A 25,715-nucleotide genomic window follows, 5' to 3' on the forward strand; every position below is an offset into this window, starting at 1 on the left:
TTTATTAGCAATTTGACTTAATAAATATGGAAAATAAGAGTTGCATATTATTAAACTGACCACAGATAACCAAGGGTTGGTTACTCCATACATGATGAGTAAGGTGAGAAGTAGTAATTATTATTTTAAATCAAGCATGCAAGGTGTTCTCCTCGTGTTTATAAGTATTTTAATAAGGAAGGCAAGTATCTTGCCATGATCATAAACATTACCCAAATTAAACTCATGTTCCTATGTCTCTATCAGACTCCAGCTGACCCTCCTAAATACCTTTCTTCAGAGCTGGATGGAAAATTTCCATGTCAGTCATTGACAAAGGTAGCAGTTGGGTGGATAAGTAATCTCCCCTTCCCAAATGTTACCATGAACTTGGAAATAATTAATGATTTTAAAAGGAATATTTTCCTCTTCTCAGAGAGTCAAAGATCTCACCGGGGTTAGAGGAACAAATTCACTTACTGGGATGGGTCTGAATCACTTCCTTTGCGTTTTCGTGGAAACTCTGTCATGTGTGAGCTGAAGGATCCCATAACTGTTGGTCTTGTCCCTGGACTCATGCGACTAGAAACCACAGGAGCAATGCACTGGTTCTCCTCTCTCAACACTTTACCTATGGGGAGCAGAGTAAAACAAGATATTTAGTTTAAATGTTAACTTTTACCTTTTACATATCCGTATCACACATTTTAAATGACTTTTCTATCTTTATATTTTAAAAATATCAGCCAAGGCCAGGCATGATGGCTCATGCCTTAATCCCAGCACTTTGGGAGGCTGAGGTGTGTGGATCACCTGAGGTCAGGAGTTCAAGACCAGCCTGGCCAACACGTCAAAACCCCCATCTCTACCAAAGTACAAAAATTCGCCAGGCACAATGGCGGGCATCTGTATTTCCAGCTACTCAGGTGGCTGAGGCAGGAGAATTCCTTGAACTTGGGAGATAGAGGTTGCAGTGAGCTGAGATCATGCTACGTACTCCAGCCTGGGCAACAGAACGAGACTCCTCCAAAAATAAAAAAATACACACACACACACACCAGCCAAAACCAACATAACAAAGAATGAAAGACTAATTATGTACACTCAAATATTAATTAAATATGCATTCGTTAGTCCATGTCTTTAAGGCTTTTTCCCTATATAATTGTAAAAGAAGTTTGAATATGGTAGAAAATGCAGAAACACAGAAAAATAGAAAGGAAAAAACAAATTTTTTCCCCAATGTTACAATTCCAATGTTACACCAACCAATGTTACAATTCTTTTGAGATATTTCTTCTTAGAATTTTTTTCCATAGTTATCATTAAGGTAATCGAAATCATACAGTATACAGTAGTCCCCTCTTAACTGCAGTTTTGCTTTCTGTGGTTTCAGTTACTTGCAGTCAACTTCAGTCTAAAAATATTAAATGGAAAATTCCAGAAATATATCATTCATAAGTTATCAATTGCACACGGTTCTGAGTAGCATGATGAAATCTCGCACCATAGTCATCCCTCTGTCCAGCATATCCACGCTGTATCTGCCACCTGCCTGTGAGTTACTGAGTAGCTGGCTTGGTTATCAGATCCACTGTGGCGGTACCACAGTGTTGGTGTTCAAAGAACCCTTATTTTGCTTAATAGTGGCCCCAAAGCACAAGAGTAATGGTGCTGGCATATTATTATAATTGTTCTATTATTAATTATTGTAGTTAATCTCTTACTGTGCTGAATTTGCAAATTAAACTTTTATCATAGGTATGTATGTACAGGAAAAAACTCATATATGTAGAGGTTGGTATGTTATCTGCAGCTTCAAGTATCCACTGGCGAGTCTCAGAATGTATCCCCCACGGGTAAGAGGGGCCAACTATAGTCAGCTTTATTTATGTATCATTGTGACATAATAACTTTCCAGTTTTATCACAAATTCTTTATAAATGACTCTAATGGATGCATAATACAATATCATGTAGCTGTGTCCAGTTATATAACCACTCTCCTATTGCTAGAATCTACATTTAATTTTATTTGCCAGTACAAATTTATATTTTGGTATATAAAATGTTTTATCTACTTCTGGTTATTTTGGATAGTATCCCAAAAATGGGTTAACAAGATCAAGAGACATCAATAATGTTTTTAACTCTGAATTGCTAAGTGTGATTTTAAAAATTCCTTTTTGCCTCAAGTGAGGTTTATTAAATGTTTTACAAAATATAAAAATCAGAATCACTGAACCAAAATAACCTATAGTCTAAATTTGAGTCCTGTAATTAACTATATTTCTCGTATTAAAATGCATATAAAAAGTTTAAAGTAATTTGTATCAATAACACAGATTGAAAATATATAACAATATTTACAAGGAGAATGTAATAAGTTTACAATAATAGTGAAAATTTTTTAACACATCTTTAACAGTAACTGACAGATCAAGTACTAAAAATAATGATACAGAAGATTTAATTGACACAATCAGTGAGTTTGATAATAATAGACATATATGGACCACTATGCCTAGCAGCTTGAAACACCAGTGCTAATTGTTTTTGGCCAATTATGGTGCATTTATAAAAACTGACAATATACTGGACCAAAAACCAAGTCTCAAAGGTTTTGACAAATTGATATCATACATAAAAAATTGTCTGATTACAGTGTAATTGTGTTGGAAGCCAGTAACAAAATGATAACCGGAAAATCCCTATATTTTTGTAAATTAAGAAACCCACAAATAATTTATGAGACAAGAGGAAATTCAAATGTTAAATTACAAAATATTTGGAATTGAATAATAAAAATGTGTGGAGATGCATAAGCATTACTTAGAGTGAAATTTTAACAATATTTTAAAAAAGAAAGATTGAAATTCAATAATAATTTAAGAAATCAGAAAAAGATCAGTAAAATAAATCCAAAGAACTAGAAGAAAGAAAATCATAAAAATAAGACCAGAAATAATGAAATAGAATATAAGCACATAGAGTGTAGATCAAAAAAGCTAAACAAAATTTCTTCCAACTGATTGGAAATTCTAACAACTTTATGGCAAGGTTTTTCAAAGAAAAAAAGTGTACAAATAAAAATAGTAATGAATATGGGGTCATAATTTAGATTCTCTATTAATTTAAAAGATAAAATGTCATTAAAATCATGCTAAATAGTTAAAAATTTAGAAGGAATGGAAAATTTTTTACAGAATTTTAACTTACAGAAATTGAAACAAGAAATAAAAACCTGAATATTCCTATATTCTTCCTTACACAAACTATTCCACTATATGAAAAAAGAGGGACTACATTGACCCCCAACTTTGTTAATGAGGCTTACATAATTTTGATATTAAAACCTCGAAATGACAGTACAAAAGGAAAATTACAAGCCAATCTCATTCACAAACAAAAATAAAAAATCTTAACAAAATATTATCAAACAAAATTCAGAAATGTATAAAACTATCTACTATGACTAAGATAGTTTCATCCCAGAAATGCAAGAGTGGCTTCATATTAGTAATTAATGAACATAATTTACTATAGTAATAGATAAATGGAAAACTACACAAGCATCTCATTAAATGTAGAAATATTAATGAAGAAATATTGAAAGTGTTCTTTTTAAAATCAGAAACAAGAACATCCTTATTTAATTCTATATTAGAAGACCTCACAGTAGAGTAAGGCAAGAGAAATAAAAATGAAATATAAAATTAAGAAATAAAATTGCTTTTCTCTTATTGGGAAATAACATAATTGACTACATAGAAAACCCCAAATAATCAACATATAAATCATTAAAGTTAGAGGATATAGCAAGTTGGCTGTATATAAATCAATACATAAAAATTAATTGCCTTTCTATCCAAAGTAACAAAATGATATTTAAAACATAGAATTTATAAATAATCTCAAAAATACATAGTAACTAAAGAATAAATAAAATAAATGTGTAAGGTCTTTATGGAAAAAAAACTATAAAACTTTATTTAAAAACACTTAAAAGATCCAAATAAATGGAAAGATATGCCAGGCTTTTGAATTGGAGGCTTCAATATACTAAAGATGTAAATTCTCCTAAAATAGATGTGCAATTCCCCTCAAAATACTTAATTTTTGGTGGACCCTCTCGAGCGGGACACACAACTATGCAAACTGTATATAGAAGAGCAATGGGTCATGAATAGTTAAGGAAAAGGTGGAAGACTGGCCCTATCAGACCTCAAGACATAAAAAAGACCACAATAATTAGGACAGTGTAGTGCTGGTATGAGGATAGATGAATGGAAGAGAACAAAGAGCCCAGACATGTATATATGCACATCTGCTAAATATCAAAGGTGATATTTCACATCAATATGGGGAAAAATCACTTTTTAATAAATGGTCTGGGACTAACTACTTTTCTCTGCGGAAGAGATGAAACTGGACTCCCTGTGTTATACCAAATACAAAAACAAATCCAACTGGATTTGAGACCTAAATGTAAAAAACAAAAATAGAGAAAACTTTTGCTATGGTTTGAATGTTTGTGTCCCTCCAAAATTCATGTGGGAACTTAATTCCCAGTTCAATAATATTAAAAGGTAGGGCCACTAGGAGGTGATTAGGCCATGCACACTCCACCCTCACCGATGGGATTAGTGCCACCATAAAAGGGCTGAGAGGACAAGTCTGTCCTTTCCATTCCTTTGCCTCTTCTGCCAAGTTAGGATGCAGCAAGAAGACACCATCATAGAAGCAGAAGGAGCAGCCCTCACCAGACACTGAACCTGCCTGTGCCTTGATCTTGGACTTCCCAGCCTCTAGAAATGTCAGAAATAACTACCTGTTGTTTATAAACTACCCAGCCTAAGGTGTTTTGTTATAGCAGCACCAATGGACTAAGACAACTCTAAAGGAGAGAGTATTTTTGTGTTATTTCATAGAAAGAAATTCCCAAGATAAAATGTAAAAATAGTAAAGGAAAAGATTGTTAAATGTGATGATCTTTAAGCTAATGTTGATTAAAAGATTCTATAAAGAGAATGAAACCATAAGCCACAAACTGGGAAAAGATATTTGTTAGACATATAAACAACAAAGGGTTAATATTTAGATTATTTTCTAAAGAATGGCTTTGAATCAATAAGAAAGAGACCAATAACTCGATAGAAAATTGGATAAAATACTTGAATAGGCACTTCAAACAAGAAATTCCAGTTATCAACACATGAATGAAGATATTCAATCTCACTGGTAACCAGGAAACTGCTACAGAAACCATACTGATATACTAATATATGATGGCTACAGTTGAAAAACTTGATAATATCAAGTGTTGGTGAGGATGTGGAGCAATGGAAATGCTCATGCTCTGCTAGCAGGAATATAAATTGGTACAGCCACTCTGGAAACCATTTTTGCATTACCTAAGAAAGGTGAACACATGCATAACATATGACTTGGTATTCCACTCCTAGGTATATGGAAAAATTCTTACTGTGTATGAGCTGACAGGTACAAGAAATGCATTAGCACCATTGCTTGTAATTGAACAACAACAACAAAAACCTGAGAAAACTGGAAACTTTAAATTTCCATCAGCAAAGTAGAAATATTGCTTATTTACTGAATAGAATACTAACAGCAGCAAAAATGAAGTCCAGCTATACTCAACATGGATGAATCAAAAAATATAATGCTGGTCAGGTACAGTGGTATATGCCTATAATCCCAGCATGGAGACTTGGAAGGCCAAGGTAAGAGGATCACATAAGGCTGGAAGTTTGAGACCAGTCTGGGCAACACAGTGAGATGCTGTCTCTAAAAAAAAATTAAAAGTCAGCCAACCATGGTGGTGAGCACCTATAGTCCTAGCTACTCGGGAGGCTGAGGCGGGAGGATTAGAGTTGGGGGTTATAGTGAGTGTGCTACACTCAAGCCTCGGTGACAAAGTGAGACCCTGTCTTCTAAATTAAAAAAAAACACACACAAAAATCCATAATGCTGAGAGGAAAAAAGTCACAGTAAAAAATACATTGCATGTTTTAAATAATTTATATAAAGTTCAAAACCCAGTAAACTGAAAAAAAAAGTAAAATAATCAATTTTTTAGGGCTATCTCAATTTTTTAGAGTTTTTTTTGTATAGAGATATCTCCCTACACAGAAAAGCAAGGGGTAGTTAAGACAAAAGTCGGAACAGTGGTTCTCTTTGGGAAAAGAAAGTGGGGTGGGGGGTGACCATGAAGGATGCACAGGGACTTCTAAGGAATTCATGTTCTGCGTCTCTCACAGATCAATATCTTTATTCTTTAAACAACACACATTATTTTTCCCATTTACACAGGTAAAATAGATCTCACAATAAAGAAGTGGGGAGAATAATTTTACCAGTGATTGTGGGTCACTTGGAAATTAAGTTTCCAGTCTAAGACCTCTCAAGACTTCTAGGCCTGGATTCTCTACATGGGACCAGTTCAGGATCAACACATACCACATGAGCTCAAATATGGTTTCAGCTCCTAGACTTCATTGGATTTTGATGGATTTTAATGGATTTTGAATGACTTTAGCTCCTAGACTTTAGTGGATTTTGAATGACAGAATACCATCTATCTCCACAGAAAAAGTGCAGAGAATTTCTTTTATCAAATGACAAATCAAAAGGAAAAATTCACTCCCATTAAACCATAGCATACCCTGGAATATGGAATACCAGACCCCTGGCCATTCCCCCTATGTCCAACACACACTGCAAGCACATTATTTCCCTCACATAAGTTCAGAGACAGAAATAAAACGAAGATTTTTTTTTTTTTTGTCTCCCATTCTGGGAAGCATGATCTTCACATGTTTCTATCCTACGTCCTTATCAACCTTTAAATAAGAAATGTGAATTATATTTAGGCAGGCAGAATAGTCTTCTCTTCACAAAATAAAAATCTGAAGCTTTAAGAATCTTTAAGTCCTTTAACGGGTGGGGAATATTGCCTTATAATTAGCTATGCTCCATTGACTGTATGTCAGCAGAAGTGCATTCAAAACAGTGGGCTTTCTATAATCAAGAGGAAAATCTGAGTTACTGAGACTAGTTAGTTTTAGCTGAAAGGATCTGTTCTTTGGAAATAATCTCCATGCTGTGGATTCTTATTTTTGTTAGGAGGTGACTCATAATTTAAAAAGTAAAGATTTCATTTTTAACCTTCAAATTTACTTGACTTTCTGCCTCCACAAATATATCTGCAGAAGATGAGACCATGTGTTAGGAACTGAAGTTCAGCCTCATTTTTATATAACTCATTTTGGAGGTATATGATTTAATATTTTGATATTGTCTTTCCTTGCTAAATTGAGTCACTTCTCAGTGGTGAATGTACTATATGTTATTTAACACACAATAAAATAATACAGAATTTAGGTTAAGCAAAGATACTGTGATTGCCTTTTTACAAAGAAGTTTATGATTTGACTTAAAAAGATTGCATTAAATATCACTCCACACTATGTCTGTCTCCCTGCTGACGGTAATCAATCTTGCAATATTTCAAAGGTCTACTATTTAGAATCAATTCTTCAAGGAGGAAAATAAATTATGATAAAGGAGCAGCTGTTTGGAAGTCATAACCTAGGTAAGCCAAGTAGCCACTTGGTGTAGGCTCATAGTTACAAAGGGGTTCAGATTTGGAATTTGACATTCTGCTTGAAAGAGAATATGCACTGCATATATGCACATGCTCACACACATTCACAGAAGCCATGGCAGGATGGGAAAAAATCATTTTTCATAAAACTTTTGTTCTATTACCTACTTTCATAGCCAATAGTGTGCTATATATTAAAATTCCTATAAATTTTCATGATCTTGTAAATAACTTTTGGTTAAAAATAATTTATTCTGTGTAAACATTTGAATTACTTCCTTGATAAATGAAAATGGCCTTTGCTTCTTAACTTCTGAGAGTCCAAACCCAGAAAATCTTTTTGGTCCCATCTACCCACTACCTTTTTAGTAAAAAAAAAAATTTTTTTTTGACAAATCACTTAATATAACCAACCCTGTTTCTTTAAGATGGAGGAAATTTCCGACAAACCACATTTGTTTCAGAATCAAATAAGAATGTACATGAAATCTGTTTGAAAATCAGAAGCCTGTGGACGCTAATTAAGTAACTAGCTCAGCAAAAATGCATTAACATTGTTGGTGAGCCATTGCAGATGCCTAAGGTGTCAGGAAAAGCCATTGAGTTAATGTTGTTGCTTTTTTTTTTTTTAATTATAAAGCTGTTAACCTTTTTATTCTGAAATCATTTCAGGCTGGCAAAAGTAGTGTAAAGAATTCCCACATACCCTTCACTAAGATTCCCCAAATGATAATGTCTTTCTTAACCCCAGCATAATTATCAGGATCAGGACATTAACACCAATACACAATTATTATCTAATTTACAGACCTTATACACATTTTGTCAGTTGTCCTAATGTCCTTTTGCTGGTCCAGGATCCAATCCATGATCACACAATGCATTTAGTACCTGATACCTGCCCTCCGTTTCCTTTCATCTGTAATGGTTCCTCAGGCTTCTTTTGTCTTTCTTGAGACTTTTGAAGGACACTGGGAAGTTATTTTGTAGAATGTCCTCCAGCTTAAATTTGTCTGACATTCCCTCATGACTAAATTTAGATTGTGCACTTTGGTCAAGAATATCATAAAAATGATGCTGTATCCTTCTCAGTGCTAAATGCCTTCCCTTTTACATTTTACTGCTGCTAGTACTTTTCTTTTTTTGAGATAGGGTCTCCCTCTGTCACCCAGGCTGGAGTGCAGTGGCACAATCTCAACTCACTGAAACCTCCACCTCTTGGGCTCAAGCCATCCTCCCTCCTCAGCCTCCTAAGTAGCTGGGACTACAGGCACACACCACCACACCCAGCTAATTTGTTTGTATTTATTGCTTCATTAAGATACTGCTCCTCTGGAATGCAATGGTGTTCAGCTCATGGAATCAACACAAGCGGCAGAGGAAAGGTTTATGAGAGCTTCCATAAGGCTATATGTTCCAATACTGGAAAGCCTTTGAGGACCACAGCAGGCTTCTTTATCTTTATCCCCAAATCCTAGCACGTGCCTGACACAGTAAGTTTTTGTTTGTTTGTTTTTGAGACAGGGTCTCACTTTGTTGCCCATACTGTAGTGCAGTAGTGCCATCATGGCTCACTGCAACCTCTACCTCCTGGGCTCAAATTATCTTCCTATCTCAGTCTCCCAAGTAGCTGGGACTACAGGCACACACCACCACACCAAGTTAATTTTTTTTTTTTTAATTCTGTAAGGGTTTTGTTGTGTTGTCCAGATTGGTCTCAAACTCCTCACCTCTCAAAGTGCTGGGAATATAGATAGTCATGAGCCACCATGCCTGGCCCCACAGTAAGTATTGTGGGTTTGTTCAGAGACCAAGTTACATTCACTTTATTACCCCAGACATCCAAAAGAGAATCTGAAAGATGTAAAATCAGAACTTCCAGTTTTACCTTCCTGGGCTGAAGTCGTAACGCATTTCATCGTTTCTGCAACAAGAAACATGGAAGTAAGTCCCTGCTATCCCTACTTCACAAACAAGGAGGCTTACTTTCTACCATTACTTCACTTTTATCATTTTTCTTTCACAGAAGAAAAGATACTTGATTGTCTGCTTTGGAAAAAAGGCATTGTGTGGTATAGGATTTGGTATCCTGGAAATCCTTCTAGAATGACAAGCAGTCACTGTTTTATAGGTTTGTGCTAATGCATTAAAAGGGAAACCAAATACTGTTTCTTACTATTGACACATTACTTTAAGATGCTTAGTCACACAAAAAATAGAAATGAAGTATTAACTGGCGCTATTCAAGAAGAGTGCCATGCATAGATGGTATTATACATAGTATAGATAGTATTACACATAAATTACATTTGAAAAAGCTTTTGCTCAACAGAGATTAAAAATATTCTATATTTCATTCACAGTATTTAAGAACCTAATCCAGGTAGTAGATACCTTAAAATGTTAAGAGTTAATACCTACCCTCAAGAAGTTTATAATCTTGTGTATTTTTGTACATGTATAAGTGCACAGACATATTAACCAAATACGGAATGAAGGTAGATCTAGATAGAGGTACACACTTGTGCTGCAAGAACACAAAGGGCACTTAATTCTGTTTTGGGGAAGGGAGTAATATCTGAACACATTTTTCTGGATTGACAGTTTAGGCTTTGAGAACACTATGAACAGGAGGTAGTAAGTGCATTCAGTAAAATCCTATGCCATCATTTAAAATGATGAGTATAAATTTTATAAATACAGAAAATGCCCTTTAAGGAATCTCCACACTGTTTTTCTTAGTGGTTGTACTAGTTGACATTCCCACCAGCAGTATAAAAGTATTTCCTTTTCACCACATCCCTGCCAACATCTATTATTTTTAAATTTTTTGATTATGGTCATTCTTGCAAGAGTAAGGTGATATCACATTGTGGTTTTGATTTAAATTTCCCTAATCATTACTGATGGTCAGCATTTTTTCATATGTTTGTTGGCCATTTGTATATCTTCTTTTGAGAACTGTCTATTCATGTCCTTAGCCCACTTCTCCATGGGATTGCTTTTTTCTTGCTAATTTGTTTGAATTCCTTGTAGATTCTGGATATTAATCTTTGTCAGATATATAGATAGCAAAGATATTCTCCCACTCTGTGCGTTGTCTGTTAACTCTGCTGATTATTTCTTTTGCTCTGCAGAAGGTTTTTGTTTAATTAAGTCCATCTATTTATCTTTGTTTTTGTTGCATTTGCTTCTGGTTCTTGTCTTGAAGTCTTTGCCTAAGCCAATGTCTAGAAGGGTTTTACTGATGTTATCTTCTAGAATTGTTATGGTTTAGGTCGTAGACTTAAGTCCTTGATCCATCTTGAGACAATTTTGTATAAGGTGAGAGATGAAAATCCAGCTTCATTCTCCTAAATGCAGCCAGTCAATTATTTGAACCATTTGTTGAATAGTGTGTCCTTTCCTCACTTTATGTTTTTGTTTGCTTTATCGAAGATCAGTTGGTTATAAGTATTTGGCTTTATTTCTGGGTTCCCTATTCTGTTCCTTTGCTTTACATGCCTATTTTTATACCAGTACCTTACTGTTTCGGTGACTATGACCTAATAGTATAGTGTGAAGTCAGGTAGTGTGATGCCTGCAGATTTGCTTTTTGCTTAGTCTTGCTTTGGCTATGTGGGCTCTTTTTGGTTTCATATGAATTTTAGGATTTTTTTCCGAGTTCAGTGAAGAATGACGGTGGTACTTTGATGGGAATTTCATTGATTTGTAGATTGCTTTAGGCAATATGGTAATTTTCACAATATTGATTCTACCCATCCATGAGCATGGGACATGTTTCCATTTGTCAGTGTCATTTATGATTTCTTTCAGCAGTTCTTTGTCGTTTTCCTTGTAGAGGTCTTTCATCTCCTTGGTTAGGTATATTCCTAAGTGTTTTATTTTCCCACTACTGGGTATCTATCCACAGGAAAAGAAGTCATTATATAAAAAGGACATTTGCACATGCATGTTTATAGCAGCAGAATTCACAATGGCAGAAATATGAAACCAGCCCAAATGCCCATCAATCAAAAAGTGGATAAAGAAATTGTGGGGGGTGTGTGTGTGTATACATACACATACCTACATACACATAATGGAATATTACTCAGCCATAAAAAGAAATGAAATAATGGCATTTGCAGTGACCTGGATGGAATTGGAGAAAATTATCTGAAGTGAAGTAATTAAGAAATAGAAAACCAAATATCAAATGTTCTCATTCATAAGTGGCAGCTAAGCTATGATGACACAAAGGCATAAGAATAATACAATGGACATTGGGGACTCACAGGGAATGGGAGGAAGGGGTGAGAAATAAAAGACTACACACTGGGCACAGTGCATACTGCTCAGGTGATGAGTGGACAAAGATTTCAGAAATCACCACTAAAGAACTTATTCATGTAACCAAACATCACCTGTTCCCCCAGGAAACAAAAAATAAATGCTTATGTAATGATTAGTTTTAAAAAGGATGAAAGACTAAGAACAAACAAACAAAAATAATGCAATTTGCAACGGAGAGAAAAAACATACACAATGAAACATTTCCAGGAGTTTCATCTCAGTAGCCAATCGAAGGATTTTTCTCCTTTTTACTTTCCTATATTGTTCCAAACTTTTCTAAGTATCATGTTTTACTTTTGTAAGACATACACGCAACCTGGAGAAAAGAAGACATATGGACTATTGAAGGATAGCAAGATCAGTATGGGTGGCCACAACATAAAACTGATGCGAGATCAAGCTTGAAAGGTAGATTGCACTAGTTCATGGAGGGCCCTGGATGTAATACTGAGGGGTTTTTGGTTTTTTTCTATCTCATTTTAGGTTCAAGGGATATATATGTGCAGGTTTGTTATATGTATAAACTTCATGGTTGCTGGGGTTTAGTATACAAATAGTTTTGTTACCCAGGTAGGGTATCCAATAGGTAGTTTTTCAACCCTCACTCACCCTTCCTCCCACCCTCCACTTACAAGTAGGCCATGATGTATATTATTCCCCCTTTTGATTCCATGTGTCCTCAATGTGTAGCTCCCACTTATAAGTGAAAACATTCAATTATTTGGTTTTCTGTTCCTGTGTTAATTTGCCTAGGATAACAACCTCCAGCTTTATCCATGTTGCTGCAAAGGGCACGACTGTATTCTTTTTTATGGCTGTGTAGCATTCCATGGTGTATGTATCACATTTTCTTTATCCAGTCAAACACTGATGAGCATCTAGGTTGACTCCCTGTATTTGCTACTGTGAATAGTGTTGCAATGAACATATGAGGGCATGTATCTTTTTGGTAGAACAATTTACATTCCTTTGGGTATATACCTAGTAATGGGATTGCTGGGTCAGACAGTAGTTCTAAGTTCTTTGAGAAACCTCCAAACTATTTTCCACAGTGGCTGAACTAATTAACATTCCCATCAGCAGTGTGTGAGTGTTCTCTTTTCTCCACAACCTTGCCAACATCTGTTATTTTCTCACTTTTTAATAATAGCCATTCTGACTGGCATGAGATGGTTTCTCATTGTGGTTTTGATTTCTATTTCTCTAATGATTAATGATGTTGGGCATTTTTCATGTTTGTTGGCTGCATGTATGTCGTCTTTTGAGAAGTGTCTGTTTATGTCCTTTTCCCATTTTTTAATTTGGTTGTTTTTTGCTGGTTGATTTAAGTTCCTTATAGATTCTGGATAGTTGACCTTTTTGGATGCATCATTTTCAAACTTTTACCCCATTCTGCAGGCTGCATGTTTACTCTTTTGATAGTTCCTTTTGCTGTGTACAAACTCTTTAGTTTAATTAGGTCCCACTTACCTATTTTTTGTTTTAGTTGCAATTGCTTTTGGAGGCTACATGATGAAATATTTACCAAAGGCTACATCCACAATGGTATTTCCTAGGTTTTCTTCTAGGGTTTTTCTAGTTTTAGTTCTTATATTTAAGTCTTTAATCCACCTTGAGTTGATTTTTATATATGGTGAAAGGAAACGGTCCACTTTTCCTTTGGAAATGTGGACCAATCTTCTGCATATGAAGATTGGAAATCGTTCAGTCTTCTGCATATGGCCAGCCAGTAATCCCAGCACAGTTTATTGAACAGGGACTCCTTTCCCCATTGTTTGTTATTGTCAACTGTGTGTCCAAGATCAGATGGTTGTAGGTGTACAGCTCTACTTCTGGGTTTTCTCACTTGTTCCATTGGCCTATGGGTCTGTTTTTGTACCAGTCTCATGCTGTGTTGGTTACTGTTGCCTTGTATAGTTTGAAGTCAGGTGGTATGATGTTTCTGGCTTTGTTCTTTTGGCTTAGGATTTCTCAGTTCATTTTTTGGTTCCATATGAATTTTAGAATAGTTTTTTATAATTCTGTGAAAAATAATATTTGTAGCTTAATAGAAATAGTACTGAATCTGTAAACCACTTTGGGCAGTATGGCCATTTTAACAATATTGATTCTTTCTACCCATCAGCATGGAATGTTTTTAGCAGTTTTATAATTCTGTACAGATATTTCACCTCCCTGCTTAGCTGTATTCCTAGGTATTTTCTTATGGCTACTGTGAATGAGACTGCACTCTTGATCTGGCACTCAGCATAGCAGTATGAATATGCTACTGACTTTTGTACATTTATTTTGTATCCTGAAACTTTGCTGAAGTTATTTATCAGCTTAGGAACCTTTTAGCAGAGTCTTCAGGATTTTCTAGGTAGAGACACATTATCAGCAAAGAGAGATAATTTGACTTATTTCCGATTGGATGCCTTTTCTTTCTTTCTCTTGCCTGTTTGCTCTGGCTAGAACTCCCAGGACTATGTTGAATAAGAGTGGTGAGAGGAAGCATCCTTACCTTGTTCCAGTTCTTGCTTTCTTTTTTGAGATGGAGTCTCCCTCTGTCACCTAGGCTAGAGTGCAGTGGCATGATCTTAGCTCACTGCAACCTCTGCCTCCTAGGTTCAAGTGATTCTCCTGCCTCAGCCTCCCCAATTAGCTACTACTACAGGCATGCACCACCACATCCAGCTAATTTTTTTGTGTTCTTAGTAGAGATGAGGTTTCACCATGTTGGCCAGGCTAGTCTTGAACTCTTGACCTCAGGTGATCCGCCCGCCCCGGCCTTCCAAAGTTCTGGGATTACAGGCATGAGCCACCACACCCAGCTGCCTTGTTCCAGTTCTTAGACTGAATGCTTCCAGCTTTTGCCTGTTCATTATGATGTTGGCTGCAGGTCTGTCAGACATAGCTCTTATTATTTTAAAGTTCGTTCCTTCAATGCCTAATTTGTTGATGTTGACTGCATTTTGACTCTGACCTGTCATATGAGGTCAGGTATGAATTTTCCACTTGTGGTGTCATGTCAGTACTCAAAAAGTTTAGGATTTTTTGGCACTTCAGATTTTGCATTTTTAGATTAGGGCTGCTCATCCTATATGTTTCCAGAAGGCAATTTGAAAAATTATATCCCGGGGCACAAACACATGCTGTCCTTTGATTTAGCAATCGACTTCTTTGAACTTATCCTAAAATTATTAAAGATATATTTAAATACTTTTGTACAAAGAAATTAGTAAAAATACATCAGCAGTGTAAACCAGAAAACAATCGAAAAGCTTTGACAAACGAGGGAATGGCTAAAAAATTAGGGTGTAATGTGATGGAGTCCTCTGCTGACTTTAAATACAATGTTTTCAAATTATTTATGAAATAGTAAATGCTTTAAATATATTAAATTTTATATGGCATATTATTCACTTTAGTTTTAAAATATAATGTAGTAATAGAAGTTTGAGATAAAGTAGGGTCAACCAATCAGGAGACATTTATTGTCATCGAAAAGGTAGACTGTTACTTGCTGTTACCAAGCAGAGTGTGCATGCCACACCACTGAGGGTGCCACAGGGGAAGCACTGTGTCAGTTAGAGGAAGAGAAAGAATGGTGGGCAAGAGTCTTGATTCTGGTTTCTGCAGGAACAGGTGAGGCAGGCTAAGCAAGCTTGGAATTGGCTACTTTGAATAACTTCAGCAGACTCTGGGAACAGGGGCTATCCCTTCACAGAGATCTGGTATCTGGCTCTGAGGTGATTAGATTAGACAAATAGTAGCCCAGACTGTAAGGGCTCAATAAAAGAGATGGTTGGATAGTGGGCTCTGGACTAGTTGGTTTATATTCTACTATCTCTAGGTATTGGCTAATCCTGGGAGGGACAGTCCCTCCAAAATCAGCAAGGCCCAGATATCAAAGCATCAGAATATAGAAAATAAAAGACATGGTTAAGACATTTATATTTTTCTTAATTTACCTTTTCTTTTTCTACAACTAACAGATATTACTTTTTTAAATTCAGAAAAATAAGGCCAGATGCCAGGGGCTCATGCCTGTAATCCCAGCATTTTGGGAGGCTAGGGAGGATTGCTTGAGCCCAGGAGTTTGAGACCATTCTGGGCAACATAGTGAGACTCCATCTCTACAAAAAAATTAAAAGTTAGCTGGGTGTGGTGGCACACACCTGTAGTCCCAGCTACTTGGGAGGCTGAGGCAGGAGGATCCCTCCAGTATAGGAAGACGAGGCTGAAGTGAGCCGTGTTCATGCCACTGCACTCCAGCCTGGGTGACAGAGCAAGACCCTATCTCAAAAACAAAACAAAAAAACAAGGCCAGGTGGCAGCTCATGCCTGTAATCCCAGCACTTTGGGAGGCTGGGGCAGGTGGATCACCTGAGGTCAGGAGTTTGAGACCAGCAGCCAACATGGTGAAACCCCATCTCTACTAAAAATATTAGCCGGGCATGGTGGCACACCTGTAATCCCAGCTACTCAGGAAGCTGAGGCAGGAGAATCACTTGAACCTGGGAGTGGGAGGTTGCAGTGAGCTGAGAGAGCACCACTGCACTACTACACTCCAGCCTGGTGAGAGAGCAAGACTGTCAACAATAACAAAAAAAAGAAATATACTAAAAAGTTTTCTTGTGTTATTCACAACCTTGGGCATTTCTTTGAAAGGATAAATTGATATCACTATTCCAAGAGCCGTGTATATGGTCCTCCTTGTTTTTTAAACCCAAAGAACAACCATGGACAGCTGATGCTATGAACTTTGTGTTGCTAAAGGTACGAGACCATATTGAGCCACTTCCGTGGAACATTGTCATGTTTTCCCAGACAGTCAGGACAAGGAGTTTCTAATCAAATGCAAGATTTCACAGTGGCCCTTTTTCTGTACTGTGGAAGAGAGGTCTCTTGGCAAAAGTATTTAAGGGACTTAAGAAAGAGCCTTCCACAAGCATCACCTGCCTACAGACGATTCCCTTTGTGGGTGAGGGATAAGTGTACTGATTTCAGAAAGTGGTAGCCACGTGGCTTTGATTGCCTATATTCCATACCTTATAACTGATTGAAAGCATTTGTTGGTGCTGTGTTTAATGCTTTAGAAATAACTGTGGCATTAAAGAGTCTATAAAGGGTTGTTGCTGGAGGCAGGGAACAGCCTTGTAGTCTGCCGAAAGCACCTGCTTTTTCACAGGGAGTGACTAAGTAGACTTTGACAACCTATACCAACTTCTGAGGACTTTTCTAAAGGAAGAACTTAATAACTGTGTGAACTCCATAAAATATCCACTGGTCAGGATGCCTAGCTCAAGATCAGATGCAAGCCCCTGCAATGAGAACACTGTCTCACACCCAACACGAGGAGCTCACGACCTCCGCTGACCAAGGACTGAAAGGCAAAAAGGCAGCACCAGGCACAACAAGAGCATTTTTGTCCAGCAATTCCCCTAACTCACTGTGCATGGCTTTAGGTAAGTCATTTACCCTCTCTGTGGTCATTTCCTCATCTGTAATATAGAAGTTATAATAAAGACCAGAGTGACCTCATAGAGTGTTTACAAAAAAACACTGAGACAAATGTTTAAGAATTTTGGAATCTATGAACTTATATTGGGCAGATATTCAGTAATACATGAATTACTTATCTGAGTTGAGGATAGTGGGCTTTTGACCAGGTATAAGATCCAAACGGACACTAGTGTACATTTCCATCCTCATATAAATGGTCAGACTGAAGGGTGTAAATATTAAAGCTGATTGAAGTCTGAGTGAAATTAAGGGGTAGGACTGCTGTGGAGCAAGATGAAATCAGAACTATAATGCCGGGTAATTCAGATTTCCACATGAAACTCCTCATATAATTAATGAAATATAAATTTTTCCTTCCTCTTTTGAAGAAGGCAGTATGAAACCATCAATAATCAGACAAACCCATGATTCAAAATCATAAGCACTGCTGTGAATTAAAAGTAGTACTCTTGAGAATATTCAATATGCAAACTACCAAGAATTTAATTATTGTACAACAGCTTTGGTTATTTCATTCTATTGCTTTAAACCCAACTGCGGGCCCCACTGGTTTAAAATGACATGAAATATGAAATATGAGGCATTCCCATGAGCCTCATCCCATGCTACTTTCACTCATAACCCAGGCAATGGCCTCAGAGCACTGATGACACTGCCCAATCAGCTCAGGTCCCCCATGGCTCTGGTTCTCCTTGCCTGGAATTCCCTGTTTTAAATTCAGGTTTACTCAGTTTACACTTACTTGTCAAGATTAAGTCAGATGTTCCCTCCTACAAGAAGTCCTCTCTACCCACTGTTTCCCATCATCAAAACCTGCCACCTGGGAGCCCTCAGACATTATACAGGGGCACTTTGTAATTGATGCTATCATTGATCTCATCCCACTTCATTTAATTCTCTTTTTCCTAATCTGTCTCCCTCACCAGGCATAGCTCCTTGAGGGCTGGAACCATGTTTTTATTTCCAGTTTAACGCAATCCCTGACACACTGCCCACACTCAACAACTGAGGAAATGGTGGATTATTCAATAATTTGTGTTAAGTCAATTCTCTAAGGGTATTCAGAAAAAGTTAAATCTCTATTTCTCCCTATTTACCATCATGAATTTGTGATGGATAAATGAGTTAAATGTAAAGAAATAAAACCATAAAAGTATAAGAAAACATATATATATATATATATATATGAATAGTCATAATCTTTAAGTGAGGAGAGAATTTTGAAATCTAAAAAGTGGCTTTAGGTAAGTTAAGCCACATCTGTACATTTCATTACGTCTTCATTTAAGAAAAGAAAAACATAAATGTTAGCTTTTTTTCTGTTAATTTCAATCTTTTTGGTATCGCCCTATCAGTTTTGCTATTATGCTATCAGTATCCTTCTGGATTCAGATTATATCTATCTCCTCCCTAAGCCTCCCCAAAGCAGGCTATGTGCAAAAGTGACCACAAGAACATCACCATCTTCAAGCCAAGTGACTGGCTATCATGTTGAACAAAAAAGCCAAAGAGAGAACAGCAGGGAATTTATTCACTATAGCCGTATTCAACGCAGGCAAAGTGAGAGCCCAGGCAGTTAGAGGAAGGTAAAAGGTTGACACGAGCAAAGAGATATGAATGGTTGGAATAGACTCAGACAATCACTCAGCAGGTGGGAAAATTTAACTAATCTGGATTGGGAGTAAAACTGTAAACAATGCCAAGGTATCAGAGAGCCCCACAGATTATGCTGTGCTATCTTCACCATTTAAAATGAGCCACAGGGGATCTGGTTACCTGATAATGACACATCTTTCCTACCAGTATGGATAGGCCAGGGAATCTCCCAGGATTGCTCAATGTAACAGCAACATACATTTTAGAGCATGTCTAAGGTAAGATGTGGATTTGCTTGTATTGCTCATTCTGGACTGTGTACTAAGGACGGCCTTAAAATCAGCAGGTGCCCTGGATCTCTTGCACATTTCATACTAAGGTTGCTTCTTCCTAGCTGATCCTAAGGGTGTGGCACTCAGGGTAAAACAAACCAACTGCATGGATGTGAACATCAGAAAAATGATATTTATGTTCTGAACCTTAGAATATATTCAAACCAGTTTTCCAGTTTGCAATACAACCTGGTTGAAAGGACATGATTTTTAAAAAGCTAACCCATTCCCCTATTTGGATGGCCACCAAATGTGAGTGGGAGGTACTTATCAGCTGTGGTCTTATAACGTCCTGCAGATCAATTAGTAAATATTCCTCAAGCACCTACTATGAACAAGAAGCTGAGCTGAGGGCTGGGGATATGATGGTGACAAAAGAGACTAATCCTTCATGGAACCCAAAAATCTAACAGATCTTCCCGTGTATCCTGCAGTTCTACCAGGTACTCATCAAAGGCTTTGAATGCCTCTGGTGGCATAGGCAAATGAAGGAGAAGGCCAAAATTATTGAGAAATAATATCATTTATGCATACAGTGAAGAAAATGCAGCACGTAATCTTGAAGTTTTGATGTACGTAGCCATATCACTTCCCTGTGTGATATTCAATGCCAAAGATGTTGGGTCTGTCTCATACTTGACTACTGTACTAAACTACTTGTAGTCTGTTTAGTGTTGCTATGGAGACTAGGTAATGTATCAAGAAAAAAGGTTTATTTGGCTCATGATTCTGATAGTGGGAAAGTTCAAGATGGGACGTCTGCTTCTGGTGAGGGCCTCAGGCTGCATCCACTCAAGGTAGAAGGTTAAGAAGAGCCAGAATGTGCAGAGATCACATGAGGAGAGTGAAAGCAAGAGGGTCGGCTGCACTAGGCATTTTAACAACCAGCTTTAACAAACAATTAAATAGAGTGAGAACTCATTCACCCTCAAGGAAGGACATTGATCTATTCATGGAGTATCCACCCCATGACCCAAATACCTCCCATTAGGCCCCACCTCCAACACTGGAAATCAAACTTCAACAAGAGGTTTGAAAGGGAGAAACATCCAAACCATTGCAACTAGACACCTGTGACTATGAATTTGAAGAGTCTTACAGTGTATTTTCAAAAACCATGACATCAACTGGGAGCCACAGTCTGACAGTAGACTATGGGAACAGAATGCTCTCTCTAGCATTGGTGGACAACAGCCACATAGCCAAAGAAAAGTGAGAATCATGGCAAAGGGTAGAAGTAAAACTTTGACAACAAAGGTATAGGCCGCCAGGGGCAGTGGCTCACACCTGTCTAGCACTTATGAGGTCAGGAGTCCGAGACCAGCTTGACCAACATGGAGAAATCCCTATCTCTACTAAAAATACAAAACATTAGCCGGGTGTGGCGACGTACACACCTGTAGTCCCAGCTACTCAGGAGGCTGACGCAGGAGAATCGCTTGAACCTGGGAGGAGGAGGTTGCAGTGAGCCGAGATTGCGTCACCGCATTCTAGCCTGGGCGACAGAATGAGACTCTACCTCAGAAAAAAATTAAAATAGAAAACAAAACGAAGGTTTAATCATCACATTCAAGAGTTATGATAAAGTAGGAATAAGTAGGAAGGTAAAGTTTATAAGACAGAAAGGTCAGAAACATGGCAGGGAGTTTAGTATGAGTTGAATTTGAACAAGCAGTTCAGAATAAGGACAAAAACAGTTATCAAGTCCAACAGACTAAAATGGCTCCCAAGATCATTCATTTGTTCACACATTGTCTCTCATCTGATGGAATAGAAAAATGGAAGGCTTTTTTGGCTAATTTTTTAAATCTATTATTTGATTCAACTATAAGTACTGCCTTTTAAATATTTGGTTTGATAGGGAAAAATAAACTAGTCTTACTCTTAAACATTTGGAGAAAATCCTAAAAACATACCTGGTTTTCTTATTTTGCAATAAAAGATTAATTGCAATAAAAGAAGGAAAAAGGAACAAAAGAAATTATCAGCCAGGCATGCTGGCTCTTGCCCATAATCCTAGCACTTTTGGAAAGCCCAGACAGGCAGATAGCTTGAGCACAGGAGGTGGAGACCTGCATGGGCAACATGACAAAACCCGGTTTCTACAACAAAAAAAGTACAAAAATTAGTGGGGCATGGTGGTGCGTATCTGTGGTCCCAACTACTCCAAAGGCAGAGGCTGATACAGGAGAATCACTGGAGCCCAAGGCCGTGGAGGCTGCAGTGAACGGTGATCACACCATTGCACTCCAGCCTGGACAACAGAGTGAACCGTGTCTCAATAAAATAAACAATAAAAAAAAGAAATTATCTTGTCCAATTTACTTATCTTACAGCTAAGAAAACTTAGGCTCAGAGTGGTGAAATAATAGGCCAAGCTGTGTTTTACACCTTAGTTTAAATAAAAGAGAAAAAAACAGACATTAAAAACAGAGGGAAGGCTTCCCTGAAGAAAAAGAAACTCCACCTGTGAACAGCAGGGTCAGCCTGTGCTGAAGTTCAGCCTGCCTTTACTGACAACCTGCTCTGTGGGTTTCAGTCTTGCCTAGCCAGCCCCATGGTTGCATAAACCAATCCCTTGCAATTAATCTCTTAATATGTATTGCCTATTGGTTATGCTCCTCTGGTTGAACCCTGACTAATACACATGGCAAACATCACACAATTGTTAAGTGAGAGACCTCAGATGCTTTCAAAGTCAAATTAGGCCAGTATGCCGCACTCCCTCCCAGAAGTTTTAGACATCGGCACTCCACAGAAATGGAACCACATCCAAATGTGCAGACACTAAAGGAATGCAATCTAGGGCAAGGTTAAAAGCTCTGAAGGCCACTCTGCCTGGGTTCAAGCCCTAGTTCTGCCACCTTAACCTTAGGCAATGTACTTAAATTCTCTATGACTCAGTTTCCTCATCTGAAATATGGATTAACAATAGTACCTATCTCATCAGTTGCTGATGATTGAATGAGTTATACCATGCAAAGCATTTAGAACACCTAGCACATAGTAAATACTCAATAAAGATTAGGAATTTTAACTTTTTAACAGAACCAAAGAGAGTTATAGATGCTGAGCTTTTGAAACAGGGAAAAGAGGGAGGAGAAATACTCATGATGACTATAAGGAAATTGGAGTCAAGGGAGGAAATCACTCATTTGTGATGCAGAATATAATCAGAATGATATAAGCACTGAAGAATGCTTCCCTGACTATGACCATTCTGGAAAAGGCCAGCATTTCATAGGCATTATACCTAATCCAGGGATGAGCAAAAGCAAGAAATCACAGTTGATCAGAATTTCAGTTCCATATCAATACAGAAAAGTTCCCTAACTTGTTCCAGGGCTGATTGATCCCCATGGAAAAGAAGAATGCAGGATTTAACATTTTCAACATCAGCAGGCTTTTCCAAAGACACAAAAATGTATTTAGATTTGAATGGTCCACACCGAGTTTACTATTATATACTGGAAAATACAGCTCAACAAAATACAATTCCTGCAGGTTATGAGCAAACAGTAGACACAAGGTGGGTCATTATCATGATTCACATTAGTCAGACATGTTGGAAATGCCAAATTCTACACAAAGCCTACAAAACATAGGTGATTCCTAACAACTCAAGTAGCAACAAGATGAGACACCTTCTGTTTAACTTTGGAGGATAAAAGCATCAGTGTTCATACAAATATTTGTATATCTTTTCACTGAATGGTGATTATTCTAGAAAAAAGGAAAGCGCCTTTAAAAAAAAAAGGAAGCAGGACACTGCAACAAGCAAATGTTAAAGTTTTACAAATACAATGTTTAAGCAGAATGTAGATTTTATTTTATTCTTTTTTTTTTTGAGACGGAGTTTCGCTCTTGTTACCCAGGCTGGAGTGCAATGGCACGATCTCAGCTCACCGCAACCTCCGCCTCCTGGGTTCAGGCAATTCTCCTGCCTCAGCCTCCCGAGTAGCTCAGATTACAGGCATGCGCCACCATGCCCAGGCGCGGTGGCTCACACCTGTAATCCCAGCACTTTGGGAGGCCGAGGCGGGTGGATCACGAGGTGAAGAGGTCGAGACCATCCTGGTCAACATGGTGAAACCCTGTCTCTACTAAAAATACAAAAAAATTAGAATGTAGATTTTAAAAGCAATAAAACCCAAAGTGATATCTAGGGCTTTAATACAATCCAGGCATAACACGCCCTAGTAACGATGTTGTTCATAATCCAAAGTTGCTTCCTAAAAAAGATTTAATGAAAATTATTTCTAAACCTTTTGCTAAATAATTTGCCCTGGATGCCTTCAAGGCTTTGAAGTGTGAATTGAACATCCCTCTAAGATCGGGCTATTTTGGTTATGACGGTATACCACAGACGTGGCTATGATTATTGTTGAAAGGAAGTGATAAGCCAAAAGTACTTTCAAGTTGAAAACTAAAGAAAAGAAGAATTGTCCTAAAGAAGACACTAGCAGCAGGATGCATGGAAAATTGGATTTAGTCTCTCTTTTCTAGGTCAGAGTGGTTGCCCGGGTGACTTGTTATAGAAGAGATGGCCTACCTACAGTGCAATATTGTTTGTTTCCATGGTAGTATAAGCACAGCCTATCTTTGGGTGCCATGTAAACTCAGAGAGGAAATTTAATTCTCCAACCAGGGAGCTGATACATGTTCAAGGAGAGAAGACAGAGCTGCAGATTGTGTTCATTGTTTCATCAAAACTTTTCTCTAGATCTTTAACAAAACAACTATTAATCTTGATAATCTACTATTTTTAAAATCTATTGATAACACATTCTGTCAAGTATTCAATCAATTTCAATCCTATCTACTGTATAGATGGTATAAATTCAATCTACAGATCAGATATATACTGATCTAGCTCTTAAAATCTTCATTTCTATAAAATATACTTAGAGCTTAAGTACTCTATAGACACAATAATATATTCTCCCTATATTCTCTGCTTCTAAGAAAAAGAGGTGATGTATTTCGCTATATAGAAAGACTTTCTGTTTACAAGTAACTTCTAAGCCAGAGATCCTCTGCACTGTAACCGAAGTAAAATAAGAACAACTGGCTGGTTGCAGTGGCTCATGCCTGTAATCCCAGCATTTTGAGAGGTCAAGGTGGGCAGATCACTTGAGGCTAGGAGTTCGAGACCAGCCTGGCCATCATGGTGAAACCCTGTCTCTACTAAAAAAAATACAAAATTAGCTGGTTGCCGTGGTGCACACCTGTGGTCCCAGATATTTGGGAGGCTAATGCATGAGAATCACTTGCACCTGGGAGGTAGAGGTTGCAGTGAGCAGAGACTGCACCACTGCACTTCGGCTTGGGTGACAGAGTGAGATTCTGCTTCAAAAAAAAAAAATCTCCTGTCACCACACTTAGGTGTTTCCATGAGTGCTCTCTTCATATTAGGAGTATGTTCTGACGCAGGGCACTGGATTTCTTATTGTTTATAAACCTTCATTAAGTGTTTGTACTGGAAGTTAAGGCTAAGGGTCTTCAGCTTTGTCCCATGGAGCTGCACAGGAAAAGTCTGTGACCATTTTAAGTTCTTTTCTGCAAGCATGACTGGAGCACATGCCCCTATCAAGGGCACAGAGTGATGGGAACGGAAGGGCAACACAGGTCATTATGCTGAATAAACGTGGAACGTGCAGATACCTGCTTCCCAACAGGCTGCCATGGAAATAAATGAAATAGTATTTATGCTTTTCAGAACAATGTGAAGTGTATTTAAAGACAAGAAGTAGCTGCCTTAACCAAAACCAGCAGCACTTCAAAAAGCTTATCCAACATGATCAAGTAAGCTTTATCCCTGGGTAGCAAGTTAGGTTCAACATATGCAAATCAATAAATATGATTCATTGCATAAACAGAACTAGAGACAAAAAAACACAGGATTATCTCAACACCTTTTCATGATTATCAATTTTTGATAAAATTCAACACCTTTTCATGTTAAAAATCCTCAATAAAATAGGTATTGAAGAAATATACCTCAAAATAATAAGCACTACCTATAACAAACCCACAGCCAACATCATACTGAATGAGCGCTGGAAATATTCCTCTTGAAAACTGGCACAAGACAAGGATGCCCTGTCTCACCACTCCTGTTCAATGTAGTACTGGAAGTCCTGGCCAGAGCAGTCTGTCAAGAGGAAGAAATGAAGAGCATTCAAGTAGGAAGAAAGGAAATCAAACTATCCCTTTTTGCAGATGATATGATTCTGTATCTAGAAAACCCCATAGTCTTGGGCCAAAAGCACCTTAAGCTGATAAATAATTTCAGCAAAAATCTCAGGATACAAAATCAATGTGCAAAAATCACTAGCA

General features: G+C 37.4%; 1 protein-coding gene across 10 annotated transcripts in view; it reads right to left on the reverse strand.

Moving 5' to 3' along the window:
• The window catches only part of BMAL2 (basic helix-loop-helix ARNT like 2), an 85,507-nt gene that overhangs the window by 50,190 nt on the left and 9,602 nt on the right, over nt 1-25,715 (reverse strand). For 6 of the 10 annotated variants that reach the window (XM_035255998.3, XM_054238240.2, XM_078339060.1 and 3 more), the window contains exon 2: nt 460-610. In XM_035255998.3, coding sequence (XP_035111889.1) covers nt 460-610 — 151 coding nt within the window. Of the gene's footprint in view, nt 1-459; nt 611-9,493; nt 9,636-25,715 lie in introns of those variants that run through there. The other 4 variants (XM_078339056.1, XM_035255992.3, XM_078339058.1 and 1 more) reach the window with 4 other exon arrangements.

The sequence above is a fragment of the Callithrix jacchus genome, chromosome 9 (genome assembly GCF_049354715.1).
Source record: "Callithrix jacchus isolate 240 chromosome 9, calJac240_pri, whole genome shotgun sequence".
Classification (NCBI taxonomy): domain Eukaryota; kingdom Metazoa; phylum Chordata; class Mammalia; order Primates; family Cebidae; genus Callithrix; species Callithrix jacchus.